Source organism: Phacochoerus africanus, chromosome 7 (genome assembly GCF_016906955.1).
Source record: "Phacochoerus africanus isolate WHEZ1 chromosome 7, ROS_Pafr_v1, whole genome shotgun sequence".
In the NCBI taxonomy this organism is placed as follows: domain Eukaryota; kingdom Metazoa; phylum Chordata; class Mammalia; order Artiodactyla; family Suidae; genus Phacochoerus; species Phacochoerus africanus.
Window position 1 is genome coordinate 107,973,250 of NC_062550.1, and position 25,255 is coordinate 107,998,504.

Sequence of the window (25,255 nt, forward strand, 5' to 3'; positions counted from 1 at the left end):
CATTCACCCGCGCGAGAAAGATAAGTACCATGAGGGGCAGCGCTAAAGCGCCTGCAGAGTCCGGAAGAGAATTTTCGCGGCAGCCTCGGGAGTCAAGTCAAGTCTTTTTGTTTGTTTGTTTGTTTTTGTCTTTTGTTGTTGTTGCTATTTCTTGGGCCGCTCCCAGGGCATATGGAGGTTCCCAGGCTAGGGGTCGAATCGGAGCTGTAGCCACCGGCCTATGCCAGAGCCACAGCAACGCGGGATCCGAGCCGCGTCTGCAACCTACACCACAGCTCATGGCAACACCAGATCGTTAACCCACTGAGCAAGGGCAGGGACCGAACCCTCAACCTCATGGTTCCTAGTCGGATTCGTTAACCACTGCGCCACGACGGGAAGTCCAAGTCAAGTCTTACATTAGCTGATGTCAGGAAAATGCGACTCCGCATACTCAGCAAACCTCACGGCAGGCAGGGATACTTCCAGGCTTCCGCCACAGGCTCAGGAGATGTCAGGTGCCACCACCCAGTACTTGGGTGGACAGAGGATAAAGCTGCTCTTGTGATGGGTTTATCCTGGATTGGCCCCCGCGTATAAAATAAAACAATAACAATATTATAAAAATCACACTTTTGCACTGCGTCCTGCAGATATACACCAAGGCAGGGCTCCTCAACCAGTGTCCCCTGCCCTCTCCCCAAGAGGTCATGTGCCAATGTCTAGAGACTTTTCGCTTGTTACGATGGGGAGGAAGGGAGTGTCACTGGCATTTAGTGGGTGGAGACATTCTACAATGCCCAGGAAGGCTCTTACAACTAAGAATTACCCAGCCCCAGAGGTCTGTAGTGTGGACGTTGAGAAGCTCTGCGCTGGGGGAGGCTATTGCCTTCGTGGCCTGGGGCAGAGCCATGGCCATTGCTTTTTATGAGTTCCCCGCTTTCCCAAATAGCATTTCTCTTCCCAGGGGTCAAGGCTTCTGGCACAGAGGTCATCAGTAGGCCCAGAATGTGCATCAGATAGAGATGGCATTGTTTATTTTTCTTTTCATCTAAAACAATCAGCCTGTAGCCCAGATATCAGATTCCCTCGCTTGTCGCTGCTGTCCCTGGGCTTTTCTGCCATCAGCGAATCCAGACCCCGGGCTTCTGGCGGGGTTTGCCCCCCAAAGCCTCGCTCAGCAGCGTGCACAGCCAGCGCCCGGGTGGTGGGAAAAGCAAAACACTGGGGTAATGCGGCGTTTTGGTAACGTCATTTATTTAGTCTGGATGAGAAATGCTGCTGTTTAAGAACAAGAAGGCTGCGGATTCCCAGAAGCTGGAAATAGGGCCAGAAAATATTTGTCCACTGGGTAAGTTAATCACGTTGGGTTTACTTATAAGGACAAGGCAAGGGTGGGGCGCTGGAAACCCCCGATGTGGCCGATTCCCTGCTGCTGGAAACCTTCGGCCTTGGATTGTCCCCTCCTACAGGAGAACCGGCGCCCGCGGTAGGAAGGGTATGTCGCAGGGCGGCGGGGTCTGTTTCCGAAGGGACAGTCCCGCCGGCTGGCCTCTCTGCAGGGTGGGGAAGCCGCCTTTCCCAGCTCCTAATCGCTTCTAGGAACTGCCGGCTCCCGTTGGGGAGGGAGAGGAGTGAAGCCGGCGGCCGCGGTCCGGGGACGTGGGAAGATGCCGGGCAGGCGGGAAGCCGGAGGAAGAGGCGGGATTTGGGCTTTTGTCTCCCGTCCTCACCCCCGAGTTCGGCAGCGGGCTGTCCTCCCGCCAGACGTCCCCGGCCCAGGGAGCGGGCCCGGGAACCCGCCGGGGCGGGGCGCACGCAGGCCACGCCCTCGCCGGGGGGCTTAAAAGGCGCCGCAGCTCGCCCCGCCGCCGCCGCCGCCGCCGCCGCCGCCGCCGCTCCGAGGCTCCCGCCGCGCTCTCCGGCCGGTTCTCCGCGTCTCCGCTGCTGTGCGTGGTCCTGCTTCCGATCGAGTGAGTAGGGCAGTGGGGGTGTCTCTGCGGGCGTCGGGGGGGAGGTTCCCTCAGGCGCCCGGGATCCTCAGGCCGTCCTGCCGGCGCCCTCTCCTATGCCGTCCCCATCGCGGTCTCCAGTGGGACGCCTAGCCGTCCCACTCACCGGCGCGCCCCGAGCCCCCTCCACATACCTGCCCTGCTCCCCGCGGCCGCCCTACCCCGATCTCGGATCCCGGGTCCTCTGGACAAAGAAGTAATCGTGCGTGACCTCCACGCCGGTTTCTCTGCTAGAGAGAAGTGGGGTCGCGTTTCGCTTGGCTGCTAAGCCGTCTCTTAGTAGCCTTGGGCCCCCCCCTCCTCTCCGCGGAGGAGCGAGCGGGAGCCGAGCCTCCGGGTCTCCTCTGCCGCGAGGGTACTGCGCGCTGGGGGCGACATCCCCGGGGCTGGTTCCGAGCCCTCGGGGTGAGGAGGGGGCTCCCCCAGTGCGCCGAGCCCAGAATCCTTCCCCTGCTGCGGCTCGGAGCTCCTGGTACCCCCATTGTCTGGTGGTCTCTGCCCTCCGAGCACCAAACCTTAAATGTTGAAGGAACAGTAGTGAAACGTCATATTGATCACTCCCAGCCTTTTCCGGAACTTTCCACCATTCAGGTACAAACCGGGAAAGCAAGAATGCTTGGTTGTAAATTTTGTAACAGGTCCTGAAAATCGAATCCTCGGCTCTAAGGCTCCACGTAGGCAGCCCCCGAGGGGGAGGGGGTTTTCTGAGTCAGGAGACACCCACGTCCGCCCCACCCCCAGCCTGGACGTTTGTTGCAGGATACTTGTTTGAAGGGTTACCCAAAAGGTTTAGCCTGTTTTATTCGCAGTCTGCAGACCAAGCACTTTCATTTTATAAATGCTTTTTATTTGGGGTAATTTTTTAACTCGGGCAGCAAAAACGTTCTATTTAGTTCTTAACTTTTCTAATTAACCTGTTTCAAAGCTCTACTTATTTAAAAAAAAAAAATGCCAAGAATTCAAATAGTTCAGCCAAAAAGTTGGCTATAATTTGACTTAAGTTTTCCAGGAAAGGGATGGGCAATGGATTCTAGAAAGGTAAATCTCTCATACTTTAAAAACTGCATACTGAACTAGAGCTGCTTTTATGAAGTCTCCGGTGGTCACTGCCTCTCCAGTGGATTGGCACTGATACTTTACCAATATCTCTAAGGGTTCCCTCTACTCTGGATTCCAATGTCCTTTGCCTTTTAAGAGTGAAGTTAGGTAGAGGCAGGATCTGCATCCCATGCGTCTTGGAGCTCACAGTGCTTGGCTTGGGTGCTTTAAACACAATTGGACCAGAGCCAGGATTGGTTAACTGAATGAAGGAAAGAGTAAGGTTGCAACTGTAGGAACAAAGACTGAATTAGACTCAAGCAATAGACACAGGAGCAGATGCGATCTCCGGTTTCTATCATGAATCTTCTAATGGATTCCTCCAAATGTATTCACAAAGTGACTGGTACTGGTATACGCTAAATCCTGGGCAGAAAGCAGGACTCACTGGAGGTCTGCCTGATGAAACTGCAAACTCACGTGGATTTTGAGGAAATTATATTTATGCTCAAACAGCAGGAATGTTGGCAGTAATAAGTGAAGTGTGGGTTAATGCTACCCCTAAATGTCTGTGGAGATCTGAGCCTCTGATTTTTCTTCTCTGTCAAAATTTTGGTACATCGGATGAGCAAGGGAGAGCCAGCCCACCGTGGGAGAGGAGGCACAGGACAGGACAGGACTGACTAGTTGGGCCCAAATTCACAGCCCAGCTTCAACCCCCAGGGGCTCGATGACCTAGGGCAAGGTATTTTACCCTCTGGCCTCAGGTACGGCACCAGAAGCCCTGCTAATCCTTGCATAAAGCCCAGCCCAGCTTGGGAGAGGTGCCTTGTAATTGGACTCCATTCTGCACTTTGTTGGGTAGTGGGGTGAATGGTATAGCCTGGAGGCCAGCTTTCTTCCCTTCGCAGAGAGTCACAGGTTGCCTCAACTGTATCACTGCCTGGGCTGGTATTCGCATGGCACCCTTGTGTTCTAGCGGGTGGGGATCCCCGCACTTGGGGTCTTGATGACCTGGGATGGACATACCTAACTTTCTTGTGTCATGGAACTTCCCGGCAGTCTGATGAAGCTGCTGGACCTCTTAAATGGTTTTTGGGTTTTTTTGTCTTTTTGCCTTTTCTAGGGCTGCTTCCTGTGGTATATGGAGGTTCCCAGGCTAGGGGTCGCCAGCCTACATACACCACAGCCACAGCAACACCAGATCCAAGCCGCGTCTGCGACCAACACCACAACTGACGGCAACGCCGGATCCTTAACCCACTGAGCAAGGCCAGAGAGCGAACCCGAAACCTCATGGTTCCTAGTTGGATTCGTTAACCACTGCGCCACGACGGGAACTCCGTCTTAAACTGTTTTTAAACATGGTACCAAGTTCACCAATCCCCAGAATTTCACGGAATCTGTGGACCCTGGGATGAGAACCCTGACTTAAGGGAGTTTTCACAACTGGACTGGGGAGGAGCTAGGCTCAAGTTCCGACAGGTAAAATTGTAAAATTTTAGTGTAAGCCTTAGAGGAAGAACCAAAAGAAGTAATAGTGAGTCATTTGCAAAGGCTATCAGGTTCTTTGCTTTTTTGTTTACCATCTCATTATGCCAACAATACTACTAATTGTCCTTGGCTAATAAGAAAGCACACATCAGGGCCATAAGACTTCCCAGTTCACCGTAAGAAAGAAGGTTTCAAGGCTTCTCTTGCGAAAGAGAAAAGTGGAGAGATAATCAAGTTCTCATCCCACCAGTGCAGAAAACAGAGTTTACGAAGCACTTGTGCTCGAGCCGTGTCAGTCTCTACCATATTTGTGTTACTTGCAGTAGTTTCGTTTTAGCAAAACACCCGTCAAATAAACTCAGTTTGGTCTATTTGAATTTCATCGAAGTGTTTACGTTGAATTGGTCATTTTGTTTTGGCTTCATCGTTATGAGCCACTTGATACATCTGCGCCTCCGCTTCCCCCGCCGATGCAAGAGGGTGAGGGCAATGCCGAGCTCAGTCAGGACGAGCAGTAAGTGAGTTCATGTAAGTAAACTGCGCGGCAGAAGCACAGCGAGCTCGACGTCACCGTTTCTCATTATCGTCACTTGCATGGCAGGCGTCATTTGGGTGCCTTACAGGCATGGACGGTTCCATCTCAGAACTGCCCTAGGCCACAAGTAAGCACTGTCTCCAGTTTTAAAAGAACACAAGCAGACCAAGTAACCATCCAAGATCATCTGGCGAATAAACAGTAGTCCTGGCACAGAAATCTCAGTCTGACTCCACGTAACATCTCACACTCACACACACACACACACACACACACACACACACGTCAGACAGACCCTGAATCATTAACTATTCCACAGTTTTCACAGACTGGATGGCCAGGCCAGGTACGGAGGTCCAGGTGACCGAGCTGACAGCGCCTGCATTCTGAGGTGTGATTTCGCAGCTAGTCTCCGACTCTGTGTCAAGGATTTCCTCTGTCCTCTGAGCTGAGGACGTGCCTGGTAACAGGACAGAGACTTGGTCACAATCGGCAAGGGGGAGGTGAACCAGGGGCGCTACTAGAAGGGAGTTTCCTGCAGGAGGAGGACAGACGCGGGTGAGCAGAGAGGAGTGGTAGAGAGCTTGGCGCTGGGAGCGGCCGTCTGAGTGTGAGGCCAGCACGCGGGTGCCGCTTCCGTCAGCCGGACGCAGAGAGCGCAGGCAGAGAGGAGGGCGCCGCGGTGCGGAGCAGTTCCGCGGCTCAGGGACTGGTCACCCTCCGTCTGAATGCTCTCAGCCCCTAAATCAGGTCTGGGAGGCCGGCAGCTTGTGGGTCCGGAGTCAGACGTGAGTGACTGAGCCTAGATCTGCATCTTTGAGGTCAGTGACCCGAGCGAGTCACCTACCTGCCGAACGCTTGGCAACCGTACTCAGGCGCACTGGTGCTGCCGAAGGAAGAGGAAGCCAACCTTGGAGGAGCACAGGCGCTCTGCCAAGTACTCCACGCGTGTTATCTCGTTCAAGCCTTACAACCATCCCACGAGCGACTTCTCATCTATGTGCAAGTAGACGCTTAAGGAACTCGGCCGGGGTCACAGACTTGATAACGGATTTCAGGCTTACCTATGTCTGATTTTAAGTTGCCACACTCTTCTCTTATGCCAGGAATGTCTTAGAGGTGCATTGCCATTTCCATGGCAGACATTATTTATGTGTGTATTTATTTTGCTTTTTAGGGCGGCACCTGCAGCATATGGACGTTCCCAGGTGAGAGGTCAAATCAGAGCTGCAGAAGCCAGCCAACGCCACAGCCAGAGCAACGTGGGATCCAAGCTGCGTCTGCAGCCTACTCCACAGCCACAGCTCACAGCAACGCCGGACTCCCTGTCAGTCAGTCAACAAGATGAAACTGTTCCGCGTCCCTATGTACACAGACCATGAAGACCTCCCAAAGCCCTTTCTCCGTGCTCCTGTGCTCTGGGTTCTATTCCATTGCTGGTATTTGTTTACAGATGTCTGCCACCGAAGCAGAGCTACCTGACACAGGCACCCTTCCTGGTACCCTTTCATCCTCAGCTCCCAACCCAGGATATGCTTCTAAGATGGTGAATGGATCTGTTTGCAGGAGCACGACGTCCGCAGTACAGCGTCACCGTGCTCGTAGCTGCCCTGCCCTGGAAGAATCACTTGAGATTCAGCAAGGACACCAGGAAGGAGCTGGATGAGGGAGAGAGGGAGGGAGCTGAGTCCGCTTTCCCGACATGGAGGAGGGATTGGGGCAAAATGAAGGAACGGATGGACTACGAGATGGGTAGCAGAAGACGAGGATTCATAACAAAGATTAACATGCTACATGTAGGTGATAAAGGCTACCAGGTCCTGAGGGCTGTCAAGCACTGTCATCTCATTCTCTTAACTCTGTAAGAAAGGTCCTGTTACCCTCGTTTTCCGTATGAGGGAAATGAGACAGGGTTGACTCCAACATCCGTCTTCGCAGTTCTCCGTGAGGCTGAGCTGTCTCAAAGATCACCAGCCTGAGGATTTGGCTTGGTAGAAGGAGCCAGATGGAACAGAGCTGATCCCTCAGACACAGAGTCTACCCTTGGCTCAGTGGTCTTCACTCGGGTAAGGGAAGTGGACTAAGCAGGTCGTTTGGGTCTCAGAAGAAGAAATCTTCAGAATGGGCACTGAGCAAAGCTTAACTTCCAATTAGTTACAGCTCTGAAACTCTGGCCTCTTTTAAAATCACTGTAATGGGGGACAGTGTAAATTAAGCTCATTTACAAGCTCTTTCACATGTGACTGCTGTTCTGGATGTGGCTCAAGATGAAACTGGTTTATAGAAGATTCTCCTTTGGGGAAGTTGAACTATAGCCAGGTTCCAATGTAATAACAAAGCCCCGCATGTAGTCATAAAATGTCACGTCTTCTGGAAGCATTTAGAATCTGGGTTTACAGATGGATTCACTCCAAACCTTTGGGATCAGGGCAGTTAACTTAACCTGCAAGTGGAGACACGTAGGCTCGAAATTCATCGGTTTGAGTCATTCGGATTCTAAAGTAAGGCAGTCAGCGCAGCACAGGTGGGGAGTCCGACGCCCACGGTCATTTGTGTGCTCCTTGGTCATCTAGAGAATGAGCTAACTTGACCACAAGGTGCCTCAGATTTAGACTACAGTAATTTCCTTCTCAGGCTCAGTCTTACAAATTCTGGGTGGGGTCTCAGACTGGGGGGGAGCAACGTAAGAAACTGCACATAGGTGTTTGGATGTAAAGCAAGTTTTTCATCCAACACAGTGGACAAATCCTAGTGCTGGAGCTCTTTCAGGCAGGGAGAACCAAAGAACAAGACAAATAAACCCTAAGAAACTGAATTTGGCCTCTTGGGCGAGGTATGTGTAACCGGGATTTTTCTTTCTCCTCTTACCATTCCGTAAAGTAATGCGTTGGACTGGGGAAAGGCATGCAGCCCAGATTGCTCAGTGCAAATCCAGTTTGCAGTGATGAATGTCAGCTGTTGTGGAGCCGCACAGCCAAGGGTTTGGAGGAAAAGTGAAGCCGTGGTTGGTTTTTTTTGGTCTTTTTGCCTTTTCTTGGGCTGCTCCCTCGGCATATGGAGGTTCCCAGGCTAGGGGTCGAATTGGAGCTGTAGCCACCGGCCTAAGCCAGAGCCACAGCAACGCAGGATCCGAGCCGCGTCTGCAACCTACACCACAGCTCATGGCAACACCGGATCCCTAACCCACTGAGCAAGGTCAGGGATCAAACCTGCAACCTCATGTTCCTAGTCGGCTTCGTTAACCACTGAGCCACGGTGGGAACTCCTGTTTTTTACAAATATATATAAATGGGCAAAGCAGTGCCAAGAGTGACAGAAATGGACAATGGTCCCGTTTCCCCTGCCAGACTCAGCAAACATCCACAGGAGTTCCCCTAAAAGTGTAAATTTGAGCTTCATCTCTCAGGCTGTCCGCACACGTGGAACTGTTGTTTGGCTTGCGGGGTGTTGTCGTGCTCCAGAGAAAGGCTTGTCAGGGACTGATCACTTTCTTCTTTGCTCTCTGCTGCTCTGAGCTGGGTGCTATAGTTTCTGGGTTTCCTACCCGAGCACCAAGAGCTGATGGACAGTAGCCTCAGGCTGCAAGTCGCTGGATGTCTGCCGAGGCATCTGTTCATTGTGTTTTATCTTCACAACATCTCTGAGAGGCAGAGAGCGCTACCTTCTCTTTTGTTGCAGAAAAGAAAACTAAGCCCAGCTTGCATAGCCCTTACTTCAGCGACATCAACCCGGGCCTATCTCAGCCAGTCGGTCGTCCTTCCTTCCTTCCTCCTGTCCTTCAGGCAAACAAAATAGAGTACATCATAAGGAACACCCACCTGCCCTCTTTCCAGCCTAAAACATGAAACATAAATCCAGCGGAAGCTTTCCAAGGATGCTCTGTTTCACCACCAGCCTGGACCACAGTGAGCATTATTCAGAAATCCTCAGGCAAGCCTTTCAGTGGAGGGAGCTTTTAATAAGCAAGTTTGACTTGGAACCTTTACTGAGAGTCCAAGAATGCGACCAAGAGAAGTAGGGCAGTGCTCCCTTTGTCTTCAGAGGCATGGGATCGAATTGGGAATTGTCCAAGCAAGTTGAAAAAGGAAGGGTTCTTTAAGACAAGAGAAATTAAATATCTGACTTATGTCAGGCATCTGGTAGATGGTGTGGGAGGAGACAGAGCTGTGGTCCCCACACTCGAAGGGAAGACGCCCTTAACGTGGTAAAGCAGAACCTGGGCAGCTATTTCCCGAGAAGATGCCATATTCAGATTTGGCTGGTGTAGCGTGTGCAGTAGGAATCAGACTTGATTTACAAGAAGTGAGTTACAAAAGGAAAGGGAAGATACTCTTCCTTCTTTAAAGGTCCAAGCTGCTCTACAATACAGAATAACAAAGTGATTTTTTTTTTTTTTTTCTCTTTAGGGCCGCACTCACAGCATATGGAAATTTCCGGGCTAGGGGTGGAATTGGAGCTACAGTACTGGCCTACACCACAGACACAGCATTGAAACCTACACCACAGCTCATGGCAACGCCATATCCCCAATCCACTGAGCAAGGCCAGGGATCGAACCTGCATCAAGGATGCGAGTTGGCTTTGTTTCTGCTGAGCCACGACCGGAACTCCTATTTGTTTTTGTTTTTGTTTTTTTTTTAATGGGTTTTTGTTTGTTTGTTTGTCTTTCTAGGGCCACATCAGCAGCACATGGAGGTTCCCAGGCTAAGGGTCCAATCGGAGCTGTAGCCACCGGCCTACACCAGAGCCAAAGCCAACAAGAGATCCAAGCCACGTCTGTGACCTACACCACAGCTCCCGGTAACACGGGATCCTTAAGCCACTGAGCGAAGCCAGGGATCAAACCCCTCCCTGTCCTCATGGATACTAGTCAGGTTAGTTAACCACTGAGCCACAATGGGAACTCCTTTTTAATGTATTTTTAAATGTTATTCAAAGACAACTCTGGGTAACATTAGTCTTGATGGAAATCTGGCTCCTTATCGGTTAACTGCTTCAAAGTACGTGTGAAAATGTAAGATACCAGGCTGGTGGTGTGATGACACTTTCTAACAGGCCAGCTGGGCCGTCGATGCTTGGGATCCAATCTGAAGTCACTGTGACGTCATCACAGTGTGTTTGGTTTCCTCGGGGATCATGGGGGTGCGTCCAGCTCATGCCTGTTGTGTCGGTGAACATTCCGGAACATGGGTGGCTTTGGAGCCATGGCCAACATCAGTATCACTAACTGTATCCCAAACTCCAGCCAGTGCAGGCTGCGGGAGCCAAGCTTTGTGTCCGGTTCTACAGCCGGGCTCAAGTTTTATTCTGGATTTAAACAAGGAAGCACCCGTCTCCAGGGACGGAAATAAGGGATTTATGCCACTACTAACCGAGAGAGCGTAGGAGTTCCCCTCGTGGCGCAGTGGTTAACGAATCCGACTAGGAACCATGAGGTTGCGGGTTCGGCCCCTGGCCTCGCTTAGTGGGTTAAGGATCTGGTGTTGCCGTGAGCTGTGGTGTGGGTCGCAGACCTGGCTCAGATCCCGTGTTGCTGTGGCTCTGGCGTAGGCTGGCGGCTACAGCTCCGATTCCACCCCTAGCCTGGGAACCTCCATATGCCGCGGGAGCAGCCCTATAAAAGGCAAAAAGGCAAAAAAAAAAAGGAAAGGATACAAATATAGTCCATTATTGCTGGGTTCGGATCCTATGTGGATGCCTTCAAGGGAGCCTGGTAACATCTGTGGACCTTAAGAATTACTTTGCTCCTGTCTGAACGAGGGAATCAGGCTTTTTTGCAAGTTGAGGCCAACAGTGTAGTGATAACTAGTCAGATCCGTCAGGTGTGTGTGTGTGTGTGTGTGTGTGTGTGCCCGCGCGTGTGCGTGCGTGTGTGCGTGTGTGGTGGTGTTTTTGTTTCTAGGGCCAGGGGCTGCATCTCCCAGAAACATAAAAGGGAATTTATGGACTCACTAAGTGAAGAGCATGGGATACCACCAGGCATGGCTGCAAAGAATCTGAATAGTTTCTGGGTTTTTTGGCACTGGCTTCGTTTTTTTTTTTTTTTTTTTTGCATTTTATTACTTCTGTTGCATTTATTGCTTATTTTATAATCACTTTAAATCATACGCTTTTTCACTCTAAAAATAAAAATTTTCCTACACAAGACTCATAACTAATTTTCCTCTTGGACTAGAGTATCTGAGAAATCTCATTCCGCATTCCCAAGTAACTTTCTGAAAGTCTGTTACAGGGACCACATACTTCATGTGCTTTTCAAGATATAGCTTAGTGATGAGATTTTTCCCCTTAGATCCAGCTGTATTTTCTCTTCCACATTTTAACTGTATTTTTTGTGTGTTCTCAGCCCCACTTGGACAATAAATTGTCCTGGCTTCATTCTCATAGACGGCTGCCAGCAGCTCCACCTCTGCATTCATACGGTTCTAGACCAAAGCGGGGCTTTAACTTCCACTGACCTGGCTTGGGGGCTTGGGGTCACGTGCCCATTTCTGACCCAGTCCTAGAAGTGGGAGGGATGCACTGATTCACAGCTGCGACAGTCACGTGCCCAGCCCAGGAGCAGAGGGTGGGACCAAACCCTCTAAACAAGTGCTTCTCCAACTCTCTGTGGGAGGAGTTCCCGTTGTGGCTCAGCAGTTTATGAACCCGACGAGTATCCACGAGGATGCAGGTTGGATCCCTGACCTCGCTCAGTGTTGTCGTGAGCTGTGGTGGAGGTCGAGGATGCAGCTTTGATCTGGTGTTGCTGTGGCTGTGGTATAGGCTGGCAACTGCAGCATCTAGCCTGGGAACCAGGTCTGGCCCTAAAAAGCAAACAAACAAATGCAACTATCAGTGGTAAAGGATCATATTCTTTTTCATTTCTGAATACAGACTGATTACCTGCCCTCTGTCCACCAAGATGAGTCCACTGATCATGCTGTTGACTGTTGTGGCATAAAACTGTCTCAGAGTTTCTACACGCTTATCTGAATATTGGCCTGAGTTGGTAGCAAGCACAGTGGACCATCACCAGGAGATCACATTTTAATAAGCATTTCTCTAAACCATGTGCACCTTGAAAGAGACGGCGGCTTCCTTGGAGAAATCTGGGGAAAGTATCATCAGAAGAGGGGCCAGAGATGGCTGTGAACCAAAAGGATGCCCAGCAGAGTGACCCGTTCTGTCGATCCTGTGGAAAGACCTCATCTCGGGTTCAGGAAGCCGCTGGGTTTTGGACTATCTTGTGGCGCGGGATGGGCAGTGGGACGGGGGTTTTCTCCGCTCCTTTTTATGTGAAGGCTTGCAGGTTCTTCAGCCTTTTGCTTAGCAGCTGTCCTTGTCCCTTGTATTTCTAGCCAGATTTGAGTTCGGAAAGAGGTCTCAGCCTTTTTAACCAGCTGTTTCCTGGAGAGGCCAGCAGCTCATCCCAGGAGACGGAACAGGCAAGGGCTGCAAATGTCATTCACCGGAGGGAAGTCTGAAAAATGATGGTGGGGACCAAAGGGATCCTTTCTCTGTGTTTTTAGAGACCACTCAGGGCAGCGCCAACATGACACGCTGCCTTGGCAGGACAACTTTCTGTAGTGGCAAAGGCATGTGAGCATGTTGGCCATTCAGCACTAGGCGCTTTAACTTGAGTCCAGATAGACCAATTTGTTGAGAAGGGAATTAGAACACGCTGGCCCACATGACAGCAAGCTAGCCAAGGATTTCAACTGCCAGCCCGACCACCTCCTCAGGCCACATGCTCCGAGGCTGTTCTGACACATTCAACCAACAATTCATTTCACCAGGAAGGGAACTTGGTAGCATATTATATACAGACTAACAGGCCCATCAGAGGGGAGATCAGGCCTTGGCTGGACTAGAGGACGCTGGGATTAGTACAGCACAGCAACTTAAATGGTTGCCATCTGGATGGGGGGGGGGGGTTTGTTGTGGTTACAGCACGGCTCCACCCATACAGTTGTACTAGTCAGAGAAGCAACTGCTTATGCTATAATTTTGTGTAACTTCAGCAGACAATTACAAAACTTAGTTTTGCTGGGCAATCCAAGACTTTCTTCCTCCTTAGAAAGTGTGTCACAGCTCATGTCTACTAAATGGTAAGAATTTGGTGGTGTTACAGTGAGTGAAACATGTGTTAAGAAAACTTCACCCAAGCGTAAGCTCTCTGGCTGATTGTAAGACAGCCTGCAGGGCTCCAAGTGGGTACTGGGCAGTGTTTGCCTCTCCGCTCCCCTCACTGCTTCCTGAACTCGGTGAGATTCTAGCGGCACCTTTGTTTTGTGCCTGGTGACCTGCGCTGTGGCATTGCATGCAGGTCCTCTGTCCTGTAGGAGAAACACTTGTGCGTGACAAGCCAGTTTTCAAGTGAAAGCGCTCTGTGGCCTGGGAGGCAAGATGCGGTTCTTCTGGAGAAATGCAGGTCTTTTAAAAGATGTGCAGAGGGCAGGGTATAAAGAAAAGCGCAGGCTCCTGGGTTTAAACCACCCTCTGGGGGCTTGTGAGACCCTCGCCCAGCAGGGCACATCCTAACAGCCCCTCTTCCTTCAGGATGCCCGTCTGGGGAGGTGGCAACAAGTGCGGGGCCTGTGGGAGGACCGTGTACCACGCTGAGGAGGTGCAGTGCGACGGCCGGAGCTTCCACCGCTGCTGCTTCCTGTGCAGTAAGTGTCCCCGTGGTCGGCCTTGGACAGAATTCATGTGTCTGAAGCTCCAGTTTACCGATTTAGGGGAAAACTGTGGTTTTGCTAACAGAGGATTTTAGCAGCACAGGTAGCTTCTGCCCATGTGTCCTCCTGGATGCTGCGAGTGCTCAGCCCCCCCCAGCAGGGACAGTGGGAGTGACCTGCCCCTCGGCTGCGTGTCCCCGGAACACGCAGCACCCCTTGGCCCTCCCTGTCCTGTGGTTGCTGTCACATCTGTCTCCCCTGCTGCGCCGCGCGCTCAGGGCTGTGTATCGTCTGGCACACAGCACAGTTTGGGCACATCCGAGGGGCCCGGCTCCCGCTACTGAATGGCCGGGTCGCCGCTCACTCGCCCGGCTGGCTTTGTCCCTCTGGCCGGGCTCCTCCTCTTTCACAGGCCGGTTTCGTGCGACACTGTTAGCGAAATGCACGTCTTCTCCGGGGGTGAGTGTTCAGCGTCACTCCGCCTTATTGATCAATGTCCTGGGGTTGAGGACAAGGGGCTCAGGCTCTGGGACGTGCACAGGGGCAGTTAGGGAACTGCCCGCGTGTCTGATGGAGGCAGAAAGTGAGCCGCGAAACAGCACCAGCCTGTCGGCTGCAGCCAGGCTTGGCACCTGCGAAGGCAGAAGCGGGACGGGAGGGAAGCCCCCGCCCCGCGCCTCCAGGCTTCAAGCAGGCGGGCGGCACTTCAGAAAGCTTCACGTTGATCATCTTCTGAGTCAAACAACATTGTCTTGAGCGAGGGATTTGCTAACGAGGCTCTCGCCATCCATGCAGCTCTGCGGCGTCTCTAGACGGCGGTGCCGGGCCAATTACTGCCAGATATGGCATATGTTAAAAAAAAATCCGGTTACACTAAGGAGTGATCTTCCAGAAAACCTTCCCTCTCAAATTTTCGATGTCCTTCGCCCTCCAGGCACCAGCCTTCAGGGCGACCGGGCCTTTTTCTAGCGCAGCTGCTTTGCAGACGACCAGAAACAGACAAGCGCAAGTTGCAGTTACGAAGAAGAAAAATACAGCACAGAACGTGTGCTCTGTCCACCTCCGTAATAGCTGGCATTTCTCAGACTGGGTTGAAGCATTTCTTCTCTGAGAAGTTAACTTTTTTCTTTTAAGGAATCTCTTTTTCAGCAGCTCTGTAACCAGGCGAGTATGTGGCCAAGGAGGAAGGGCAGACGCTTGGGAAACTGCTCCGACTTTCCTCCAGGTTGATAAAGGCAGGGCTTCCCCAGTGTCCGGTGCCTGACCGGTCATCCTCATTATCCATTCCTAACATCTGCCTCTGCTGACTAAAGCCTTTTAAGGACATAATTCAGATACTTTGCCACCTTAGGGGAGGTTTACTGCAGAGGACAGGGATGAAGCCCGGGCGGCGGGAGGGCGGGGATTCCGGGGTAACATTGGCACATCCTTACCTTGCTCTGGTTAACAGACAGGTGTTGAAAAGCGGTTTTTGTATTTATTCTGTCTCTTGGGTGTTGGCTCCGCAGCAGTATCTGATTTTAGGTTAACGGCGTCTTTCAGCAGATGTGCTTCCCACCTGAACCTCAGGAGCCAGGTTCCAAGGAGACGAGGTCACTGTCTCACCGGGGAACCTTCCCCAGGAAGGTGGCACTTTCCCCTCCTGGAAGCGGCCGGCCGGTGCCCCTTCCCCGCGCCCCCTTTGCCTGCCCTCTTCTCGGCTCGACCCTCTAAGTTCGTGGGGTTGCCCCTTTCCACGGCACTCACTTGGGCTTCCTGCCGCCTGACTGCACTACCCGTGAGCTCTCTCACAATTCTTTTTCTTTTTTCTCAAGCTTAATTGAAGTTTTAGAAGGTGAAATAATGTCTGGATAAAACATGATGACATTTGGCAGTTTTAGGACATGGGATACGTGGCAATGTCTTGGGGTGAGAAATCCGTCAGGAAAGAATGCGTTCTCCTTTGGGACCAAAGGAAAACAAATGCAGACTCTGAACCACTTGATGATTTTCAGACGGACTTATCACGGCTGGAGAAGCCGGGGCCGAGACGAAGACTCCTTTTCCCTTTGAGACTAGTGATGAAAAGGAGAATTCTGGATTTAAAACCTTTTTATCCCTGGGGTGCTCTGGAGGCAGCGGGGGGCGCAGAGGCAGCTCCCCGGAGGTGCTCCTGCCCTTGTGTTCTTTAACAATATTCTTGGACGCAGAGGATGAACAGATTGCTGGGGGTGGGGGGAGCAAGGGTCTGGGCGCAGAGGGCCAGCTTTGTCTCCTTTGTGCCTGTGTTTAGAGCCACCTCTGAAACGTCTCTCCCTCCTGCCCAAGAGGCAGATCCCACTAGTCCGAGGCTTCAGGATGGCCAGGTTCTGACGTATCTGAAGCAACCATCTTACCACCTGTCCCCGCGCGTGGCTGAGCTGTCCAGATGCTGTCCCATGGCTTTTGGGCACCAGAGAATAAACCCGGAAAGTTGACCAGGGCTCTTACCTTCTCCGTACCACCCTGATTTTTAGGGGAAAGCCATCTTTGGCACATTTGTAAAGTCCACCTTTTTCCCCTTCAGTGGTTTGCAGGAAAAACTTAGACAGTACGACAGTGGCAATTCACGACGAGGAGATCTACTGCAAGTCCTGCTATGGGAAGAAGTACGGGCCAAAAGGCTACGGGTACGGCCAGGGCGCTGGCACGCTCAACATGGACCGGGGTGAGAGGCTGGGCATCAAGCCCGAGAGGTGAGTCAGGACCACGTTTCCTTCAGCGCGGGCTGCAGCGATTCATGCTGCCGGATCAACAGGAGTCTGGGAGTCTCCAGGCTTTTCGCTTGAAAGAGGCGAATCAAATGACTCAGATTTTCTAGTGTAAACTAAAGGCTGTTCTGTAAGTTTGAAGTAATTGAAAGTTTTGGACCTGGTGGAGTTCTTGGCGGTCATTCCCACGATGTCTAGTCCTGGTTTATAGCCTCATGAGGTGTGCCAAGGAGTCACGATGGTCTCCAGAGCAAGCGGTTTCAATTTTCTTCCATACAGCGCTTCAAAGAGCAGGTGAAATCAAATGCCAGAAAAGTGTAGCCTCGGAATCATGAGATGCATTTCTCATGCGCAATCAATGAAAAGTCCTCAGTCACTCCCTATGTGGACAAATGTTTCCTCACCAAGAAATTACTTTTTCCTAGCTTGAAATTCTTAAAAGTGGGAATTATTTCCTGTTTTTGATTTATGAGATACGTATTAAACTTTAAAGGTTTCAGTACCAAAGTAACAAGCAAAGTGCTAAATCCGCCAAACTTCCCTTAGTATTTCACACTGAGACTATGTAATTTCTTCACGTGGAATTTCTTCTTAATTCTTGTCCGTGACCCAAGAATTCCTTTATTTGAACTTCACATTTTTCACATCCATTTTATACTGAAGAGGCGAAACTGGTGTAATACTCCAGGAAGGTGGCCTTTCCTTGGGCAAGGCCATTAACTGTGCCTTGTCGACTGGACACCGTGCAAGCGTGTATGTTAACTCATGTAACCCTCACGACCCTTGAAGGTGGGGTTTCCCATCTTGCCAAAGAGTCAGTTGAGACAGTGAGAAGTAAGTGATTTGCTGAAAGAAAGCCACACTGCCAGTTAATTGTGGGGCCTGGAACTTAACCAGCATAGCTGTAGGCACAGTGCATTATGGTATCACCGAAATAATATTTGTTCCTTCTGTATACTTTTCACAGCAACTCTTGAGTTTAGACACTTTGTCTCTACTGTAGAGACAGGACAGTACAGCTCAAGGCACACAGATAAGCGGTAGGGTCAGGCTCTGAACTTCGGTCCATTTGGCCCGCAGACTCGAGCTCCTTCCTCCCTGTCCTCTGGGTTCCCCCCGCACTCGCTTCTGAGCCACGGCGCCCTGCTGGGCATCCGCTGCACGAGGGCGGACTCGTTGGCTGCTGCTGTCCTTGCAGGAGAGACCGGCGTACCTTTGGCTTTGTTAGCGTTTCTCTTGTCCCTTTTCCAACGTGTTAAAATCCCTTCTTGTTTCCCGAGATTTTAATTCAAACCTTCGAAACACTTGCACTCGCGCACCCTCCCCCAGCAAAACTCACCCGTGACCCCAAAAGCGAGTCGGTGATTTTGGCCGCAGTTTTAAAGTCACAAAGACCGGCAGACGCTCCTCTCTATCTGCTTTTCCACCGTCTCCAGTAAGCGGCCAGCCCTCGGCACTGGCCTGTGTGCACCTGCGCTGTCTCCTCCTCTTCTTAGCTTGGCTGCACGCCGCGCGCCCCAAGGGGCCAGGGGCGTCCTCTCCCTGAAGCGTCTCTTGATGACGCCTCTCCGGGTGCCCCTGGGGGCTGATGCCTTCATGGCCTGTGGTCAGGTAGGGGGGCCAACCATTTTTGGGAGGATCTCTTGGCGAGGCAACATTTTCACTGAGGCAGACGTGCGGGTTTTAGTTCAGGGTCATCAATTTATGGATTCTCCGGCCCTTCAGCAAGTAATCGAACATCTAAGCCCCTACTTCTTCATCTGCCGTATGAGGTTAGCAATTCACCGGACCTTACGAGGTTGTCAGAAGGGAGGTGGGAGATAATCCACATGAAGATCCTTTTATTTATTTATTTATTTGTTTTGTCTTTTTAGGGCTGCACCCGAGGCACAGGGAGGGTCTCAGGCTAGGGACTGAATTGGAGCCACAGCTGCTGGCCTACGCCACAGCCACAGCAACACCATATCCGAGCCCTGTCTGCGACCTACACCACAGCTCAGGGCAACGACAGATCCTTAACCCACTGAGCGAAGCCAGGGATCAAACCTGCATCCGCATGGATTCTAGTAAGATTCATTTCTGCTGAGCCATGACGGGAACTCCACGTGACAGTCTTAATAGGTGGTTATATTTGGAAATTTTTCTTGGGAAACCCATAACTTCAAGTCGAATATCACTGTGAATAGCTTTTAAAGACCACTTTAAAAAGTGAATACAGTCATCCCTTGGTATCCACAGGGGACTGATTCCAGGACCCTTGTGGCTACCAAAATCCAAGGATGCTCAAATGTCTCATGTAAGATGGTAGTGGTGGAGTAACCCACACACATCCTTCTGGGTACCCGAAGTCATCTCTAGATTACGTCTAATACCTATCACAATGTAAGTGCTATGTCAAAAGTTGCTGATGTGTGGCAATTTCAGAATTTGCTTTTTGGAACTTTCTGGAATTTTTTTCTCCAAGATTATCAATTTGAGGTTGGGCGCATCTATGGATGCAGAACTCATGGATAAGAGGGCTGACCGTATATACATATTACAATAGGTTGTGGAGATTTTTTATTTTTTTATTTTTTTGAGGTTTAAAAAGCTGGCTTTTTAATTCATAACTGAGATTTTTTTAAAAAAAAAATATATACACTCCTATCAGGGACAATTGGAAAATCCAGTCCTGGGAACTAGTACTGTAAATTGGTATTTGTTGCTAAGAATAAATTTCCAGTGGCTACATCAGACATGATTCAGAAAGTGCTGTATATTAAATACCTTAGCCCAGTTTAAACAATGGGCAGATCTAAATAGCCGTTTCTCCAAAGAAGACGTATGGATGGCCAAAAAACACATGAAAAGATGCCCAACATCACTCATTATTAGAGAAATGCAAATCAAAACTACTATGAGGAACCACCTTACACCAGCCAGAATGGCCATCATCAAAAAGTCTACAACTAATAAATGCTGTATAGGGTGTCTAAAAAAGGGGAAAATCCTCTTACATTGTTGGTGGGAGTGTACATTGGTACGATCGCTATGGAAAACAGTACTGAGGTTTCTCAAAAAATTAAAAACAGAACTATCATATGATATAGCATTCCCACTCCTAGGCATCTATCCAGTGAAAACCGTAATTCAAAAAGAGGCATGCACCCCAGGGTTCACTGCAGCACCAATTACAATAACCAAGACATGGAAGCAACCTAAATGTCCATCAACAGGGGAGTGGAAAAAGATGTGGTACACATATACAGTGGAATATTACTCAGCCATAAAAAAGAATGAAATAATGCAATTTGGAGCAACATGGATGAACCTAGAAACTATCATGCTAAGTGAAGTTAGACAGTGAAAGACAAATATGTATCACCTTAATGTCAAATCTAAAAAAACAAAAAAGGATCCAAGTGAACTTATTTGCAGAACAGAAGCAGACTCATGGACTTGGAAAAACTTACGGACCAAAGGGGACAGATAAGTGGGTGGGAGGGATGGACTGGGGTTTGGGACTGGTGTAAGCACACTGAGGTATAGAGAAGGATTGGCTAATGGGGTCCTGCTGTGCAGCACAGAAGCTCTACCCGGTAGTCTGTGATAATCTGTGGGTAAAGAATCTGAAAGAGAATGGGGATGTGCATACGTATGACTGGATCACTTTGTTGTACAGCAGAAATTATCTCAACCTTGTAAATCAACTATACTTCAATAAAACTTAAAGAGAAATAACTTAGGTGGAAGTGTGGAAAGCATTAAAGACTAAAAAGTGGGTATAGTGGAGATGAAGATACTGAAGATACATGTGAAGAGTTGGAATAAATTGTTTTGTGAAAGGCAATATTTCTAAATTAACATTTTATTTTAAATACATATATAACTTATTTAATAAAATACAACTAGGACAAAATTGTTTTCCTCGTAGGAAAAACTGACACTTAGCTACTACCCCTTGCTGAGTGCTGTTGCTGTCATATCTTATTGCTCAGCCTATTTGTAAGGTTTCAGAAAAGCCTTGAAATCTTTTCAGAGCCCAGCAGGGTGTTCTGTGTGGTGGGTACATATCTACCCGGTGAGTAGAAAGAAGTTACAGAAAGCAAGGAAAACATGGTTTTACCTAGTGACCAAACCAACACTCTACACAGGGAAGAAGTAAACAGGTCATATGGTAAGAGGTGACTTTTCTAGAATATATTCCCATAGAGAAAGTAATTTATTCGCCCTTTCTCCTTTCATATTGGGAAATAATCTGTAAAACCTGCTTCACTTTCTCAATCACTGCCTAAGTCAGCTGCCTTACTGCAGAGACTAAACTGCTTAAGTGACCCTAACTTTTCTATCTTCTGTGAAGCAAAAGGCTAGCTGTGGTTCCAGTGATAAGACGAGTAACAATAATAGTTGAATGTGGGGTGAAAACATATGCTATTAGGTTTCATAAAGCAAAGCATAGTTGTTTCGTGGAGAAGTTAGTACCAGGGATTCATTGAATTCCTGTGAGTTTAGACTCAGGGACAGATATTTAAGTTTGGAGCCTTGGCTGTCTTTTTATAACAAGAATGAACCCATAAATGGGTTAAAATAATAACTGGCCAGCCCCTGATTTATTTCTTCTTCATTCCTCTGTACCGGCCTGTGGCGGCCTCCAGCCAAGGGACAGTATAGCAGTTACGTCCCAGAGTTCCCTGGTGCCTGTCTTGGGGCTTGTAAGGTCCCTTTGGAAACTCTCGCCTAATTCCTTCCCCCCTCCCCGCCCCCCGTGTTCCACAAGTGTTCAGCCTCACAGGCCTACGACAAATCCAAACACTTCGAAATTTGCTCAGAAATACGGAGGTGCTGAGAAGTGTCCCAGATGCGGGGACTCTGTGTACGCTGCTGAGAAGATCATTGGTGCCGGAAAGGTGAGACCCTCTCGTGCATCCGGAAGGGGGATGGTCCCGTTTCACTCCTTCGCCCCCAGGCCCCTGTGCAGCCCCCTCAGGCGCTCTGTCTTATAAATAAATGCCTTGGATTCAGCGTTTTCTTAATTGAGTTTCTATCTGAATCATTACTTTTTTGAAGTGACGCCCTTATGTGACACATCACATCTGTGTTTAAAAGAAACTTGTTCTCATGGGGGGGCAACCCGGCAGGTTAACAAGATCAGACTGTTAACACATCTGGACTCTGCAGCTTTTTCAGTGTAGCTGGGGAAAAAGGCAGTGAACACGGGATAATCAGTTTGGAGAAGTTGCTTAACCGGCTCTTTGAGCTGCAGTGTTCTCAGCCACGAGGGAGCACGCTGGCACATTCCTGTTGGGGCTGAGCAGGCCGAGCCGACGAGTATCCATAAGGATGTGGGTTCGATCCCTGGCCTTGCTCAGTGGGTTAAGGATCCAGTGGTGCCGTGAGCTGGCATGTAGGCCGGCAGATGCTCTGATTTGACCCCTAGGCTGGGAACTTCCATATGCTGCAGGTACAACCCTAAAAAGGGGGTAAAAAAAACCCCACTGGGCTCACAGCGAGGTTTGAGACACATAGGGAAATGGCTCTTCTGTGGTAACGTTTGAATTCAGCCTTTCTGCAGGCAACCAAGAATGCAGATGCAGGGCGGGTCCAGTTCCAGCCTTCTGGCAGGGTTGGCCCAGCATCTAAATTGTACTGCAGGAAAGCAGCCTCTCAAATGCACTCTTTTCTCTCCTCCAGCCCTGGCACAAAAACTGTTTCCGATGTGCTAAGTGTGGCAAGAGTCTTGAATCAACAACTCTGACCGAGAAAGAAGGTGAAATCTATTGTAAAGGTAACATTAAGTTCAGTTATTGTTACCCATATGAATATCCCACACAGGCTGTTGAAAGAAATGTCACCAGCATTTAAAAAAAAAAAGAAAAAAAAAAAGGGGCGTTTCATCGTGGCTCAGCAGTTAGCGAACCTGACTAGCATCCATGAAGACGCAGGTTCAGTCCTTGGCCTCGCTCAGTGGGTTAAGGATCCGGCGTTGCCGTGAGCTGTGGTGTAGGTCGCAGACGCGGCTCGGATCCCGAGTTGCTGTGGCTGAGGTGCAGGCTGGTGGCTACAGCTCCGATTGGACTCCGAGCCTGGGAACCTCCATAGGGCAAAGAAAAAGAAAAAGAAAAAAAAGGACACAAAAGTTCTCTGAAAATGGGGAAAAGGTTAGGGTAGTGCCAGTGAATGAGTGAAAGTACACGATGGAGAGATGCTTCCAGATGACAGGAAAGCACATTTCTGATGATTCTAAGTCACGTTCCTAGTCATTTAAAACTCCGTTCAAATAAAAAGAAACAACGCTCTTCTTTCGACTTAATGTTTTAAGCACACATATGACTTGGAGGAGGTAACAGACAGATATCTAACTTAACTTGTCTGGCCTGGTCTGCACACTTGTAAGTCAGTTGGGGCCTTGAGCTGAACTGGGCCACCAGTCTTGGACTTGCCTTTATGGCTTTAAGATAGTGACCGCCGGGCACGTTTCACATCTCGAATAAGGCGCAGCTAACGGTTCTAATTTATGGAGGAGGCGGTGTGGTTCCATGGGTCTGAGGCACTGCTAGCAAAGCTGAATGGACTGGCACTAATCCTCGCCTTTCCTCTTGTAGGGTGCTATGCGAAGAACTTCGGGCCCAAGGGATTCGGCTACGGCCAAGGGGCAGGAGCCCTTGTTCATGCTCAGTAGAGGTGCAGACCCAGAACCAAGATCACACCGAGGGTCCCTACACAATCTCGCACAGATCATCTAACACTAAACCACTGTGAGATCCCGCCAGCACTCAAGCACTGTACGTTGCCCTGGGCTTGGATAGTCCAGCTGACCAGTAGGAAGAGAGCACTATTGCTTTTTGCTTTATTCATCAGCATTTCAAGGACCATTTCTTTTACATTTTAAAATAAAACTTAAGCTCGATTTGGGTGTTTAGTGTCTCTCAATTAACCTTTTGGAGGAGCTGCTGTGAGTTCACGAGGCAGTAGGCCACTTGGGTCCTCGCCTGCATTTCTGTTGGTTGAAGAGCCCACCCCGTCACGCAGCTCAGTTGCTAGGTGCTGTCTGCATTGCAGAGGATGGCTCTCTCTAAGCTGGCAAGTGCGCCTCAGCAGTGAGGGTTGCCAGGCAACGGGCTCCCCACAACTCCAGCTCCTCAGAGCTGGCATTCTGAACTCCCGCCTGCCCCACTGGTGGCGCCTGCTCTTCTCTGGGAGCAGTTTACGAAGGCCTGGCTCCTAGACAGCCTGCACTAGAGTCACCTGGGAGAATTAAAAGGCAGATTCCTGGGCCACGGAGAAGCAGAAGCTCTAGGGGTGGGGCCAGCAAGCCTTCTAACAAGTGCCTCAGAAAGGTACACTGAGGGTGGGCACAGGGCTCAAACACCTAAAGCTTGTTTTGTCTATACCTAGAGATCACTACAAACAGCAACCTGCAGACAACTATAGAATATGAGGCTTATTGCTGTGACATTTTTCAGACTCCCTACTCCCATCTGACAGATGGCAGTTTACTAATCCTGGAAACTGGAGTGATTTTCTCCCCTATTTCAATACTGCAAAATGAGCAAAGAATGTTGCATGGTCCTAGCACATTCAGCCAGCTCAGGAAGAAAAGGAATATTAGACGAAGGAATATTTCCATTATTTCTCCAGAAACTTTCATTTCATCACCAAAGAGTCAGACTAACCCTTTTTTTTTTCCAGGGGTTGGGTATGAAATTTGTTGGCGATGTGTTATTTGTAAGATTGAACCAGCCTAATCTGAATACATCTTAATCTTTTCCAAGACCTATTTTAACATATGATACTACTTGTTTTAAAGGGGGTGTGTTACTATATGACTTAAAAAAAAAGGCAGAAATGTAGTGGGGGAAAGCCAGCTGAGGGTGTAGCAGGCGAAAAAAATCCGTGGTGATTTACATCAAGCCCGGAGCCTTTCACGTGTGCCCTAAGGCTCGTTCCACTGGGGGAGAACGGAGGGCCTTTTTGCTAAGCCGGCTGGAGAAGGTCATGAACAAGAAAGGAAATAGACTGAATTGAGGAAGTGGTAGGAGTGACTTCAGTTCGTTCTGGGGTCGTTTTAAACATGCACACAAATTCTCTGACACGCACATCAAAAGATGGCGTCTAATTCCCTTCCCTTTGAATAAGGGTCAACCTCAGTGACTTGTGGTGGTTGCTCCTTTTTCGGGTCACACCTGCAACATGTGAAGTTCCCAGGCTAGGGGTGGAATTCGAGCGCCGGCCTACACCACAGCCATAGCCACAGCCAAGCGGGATCCGAGCTGCGTCTGCAATCACACCGCAGCTTGGGCAACACTGGCTCCTTAACCCACTGAGCGGAACCAGGGATCAAACCAGCATCCTCATGGATACTCGTCGGGTTCATTAGCGCTGAGCCACAACAGGAACTCCCAAGAGACTCATTTTTAACTAAACAGAGTATGATGGACCGCGCTTGGTTGGAAATGGAGCTTTTGCCGGCCTCTTTCTCTTGAGATGCTTACTCTTGGAATGCAGCCACCGTGTTTGAGGAAGCCCAGATTACACAGGGAGGCCACAGGTAGGTTTTACAGCCATAGCTTCAGCTAAGATCCCCTGTCAGCCAGTATCAGCCAACAGACAAGCAAATGAGTGAACTTTCAGACTGTTCCAGTACCCAGTTTTTAACCATCCCAACTGTCACCAAGTAGAACAAAGCGAGCTGTTCTTGCTGAGTTCTGACTAAACTGCAGATCTGGGAACAAAAATACCATTTTAAGCCCACTCAACTTTTTGGTGCTATGGATAACCAGAATGACACATAAACTGTTTCCACAGAGAGCCAGCATTTCCCATCTGACG

The 25,255-nt window shown here is 49.8% G+C and overlaps 2 protein-coding genes across 2 annotated transcripts in view; one reads left to right on the forward strand and one right to left on the reverse strand.

The window, feature by feature from the left end:
* Nucleotides 1–25,255, reverse strand: part of ZDHHC17 (zinc finger DHHC-type palmitoyltransferase 17) — a 147,795-nt gene that overhangs the window by 29,418 nt on the left and 93,122 nt on the right. The window lies entirely within an intron of this gene.
* Nucleotides 1,874–23,333, forward strand: CSRP2 (cysteine and glycine rich protein 2). The gene is made up of 6 exons (XM_047788384.1): nucleotides 1,874–1,952; nucleotides 13,600–13,712; nucleotides 16,264–16,432; nucleotides 21,204–21,333; nucleotides 22,118–22,211; nucleotides 23,029–23,333. Exons 2-6 carry the CDS (start codon nucleotides 13,601–13,603, stop codon nucleotides 23,103–23,105), a joined length of 582 nt encoding a protein of 193 aa, XP_047644340.1. The 5' UTR covers nucleotides 1,874–1,952; nucleotide 13,600; the 3' UTR covers nucleotides 23,106–23,333.

Bases quoted from the DNA above. Each gene is read 5' to 3' on its own strand.
- CSRP2 (XM_047788384.1), top strand. From the start codon at position 13,601: ATGCCCGTCTGGGGAGGTGGCAACAAGTGCGGGGCCTGTGGGAGGACC. The intron at 13,713-16,263 runs GTAAGTGTCCCC...TTTCCCCTTCAG, and splicing joins CCGCTGCTGCTTCCTGTGCA to TGGTTTGCAGGAAAAACTTA. The intron at 22,212-23,028 runs GTAACATTAAGT...TTCCTCTTGTAG, and splicing joins AGGTGAAATCTATTGTAAAG to GGTGCTATGCGAAGAACTTC.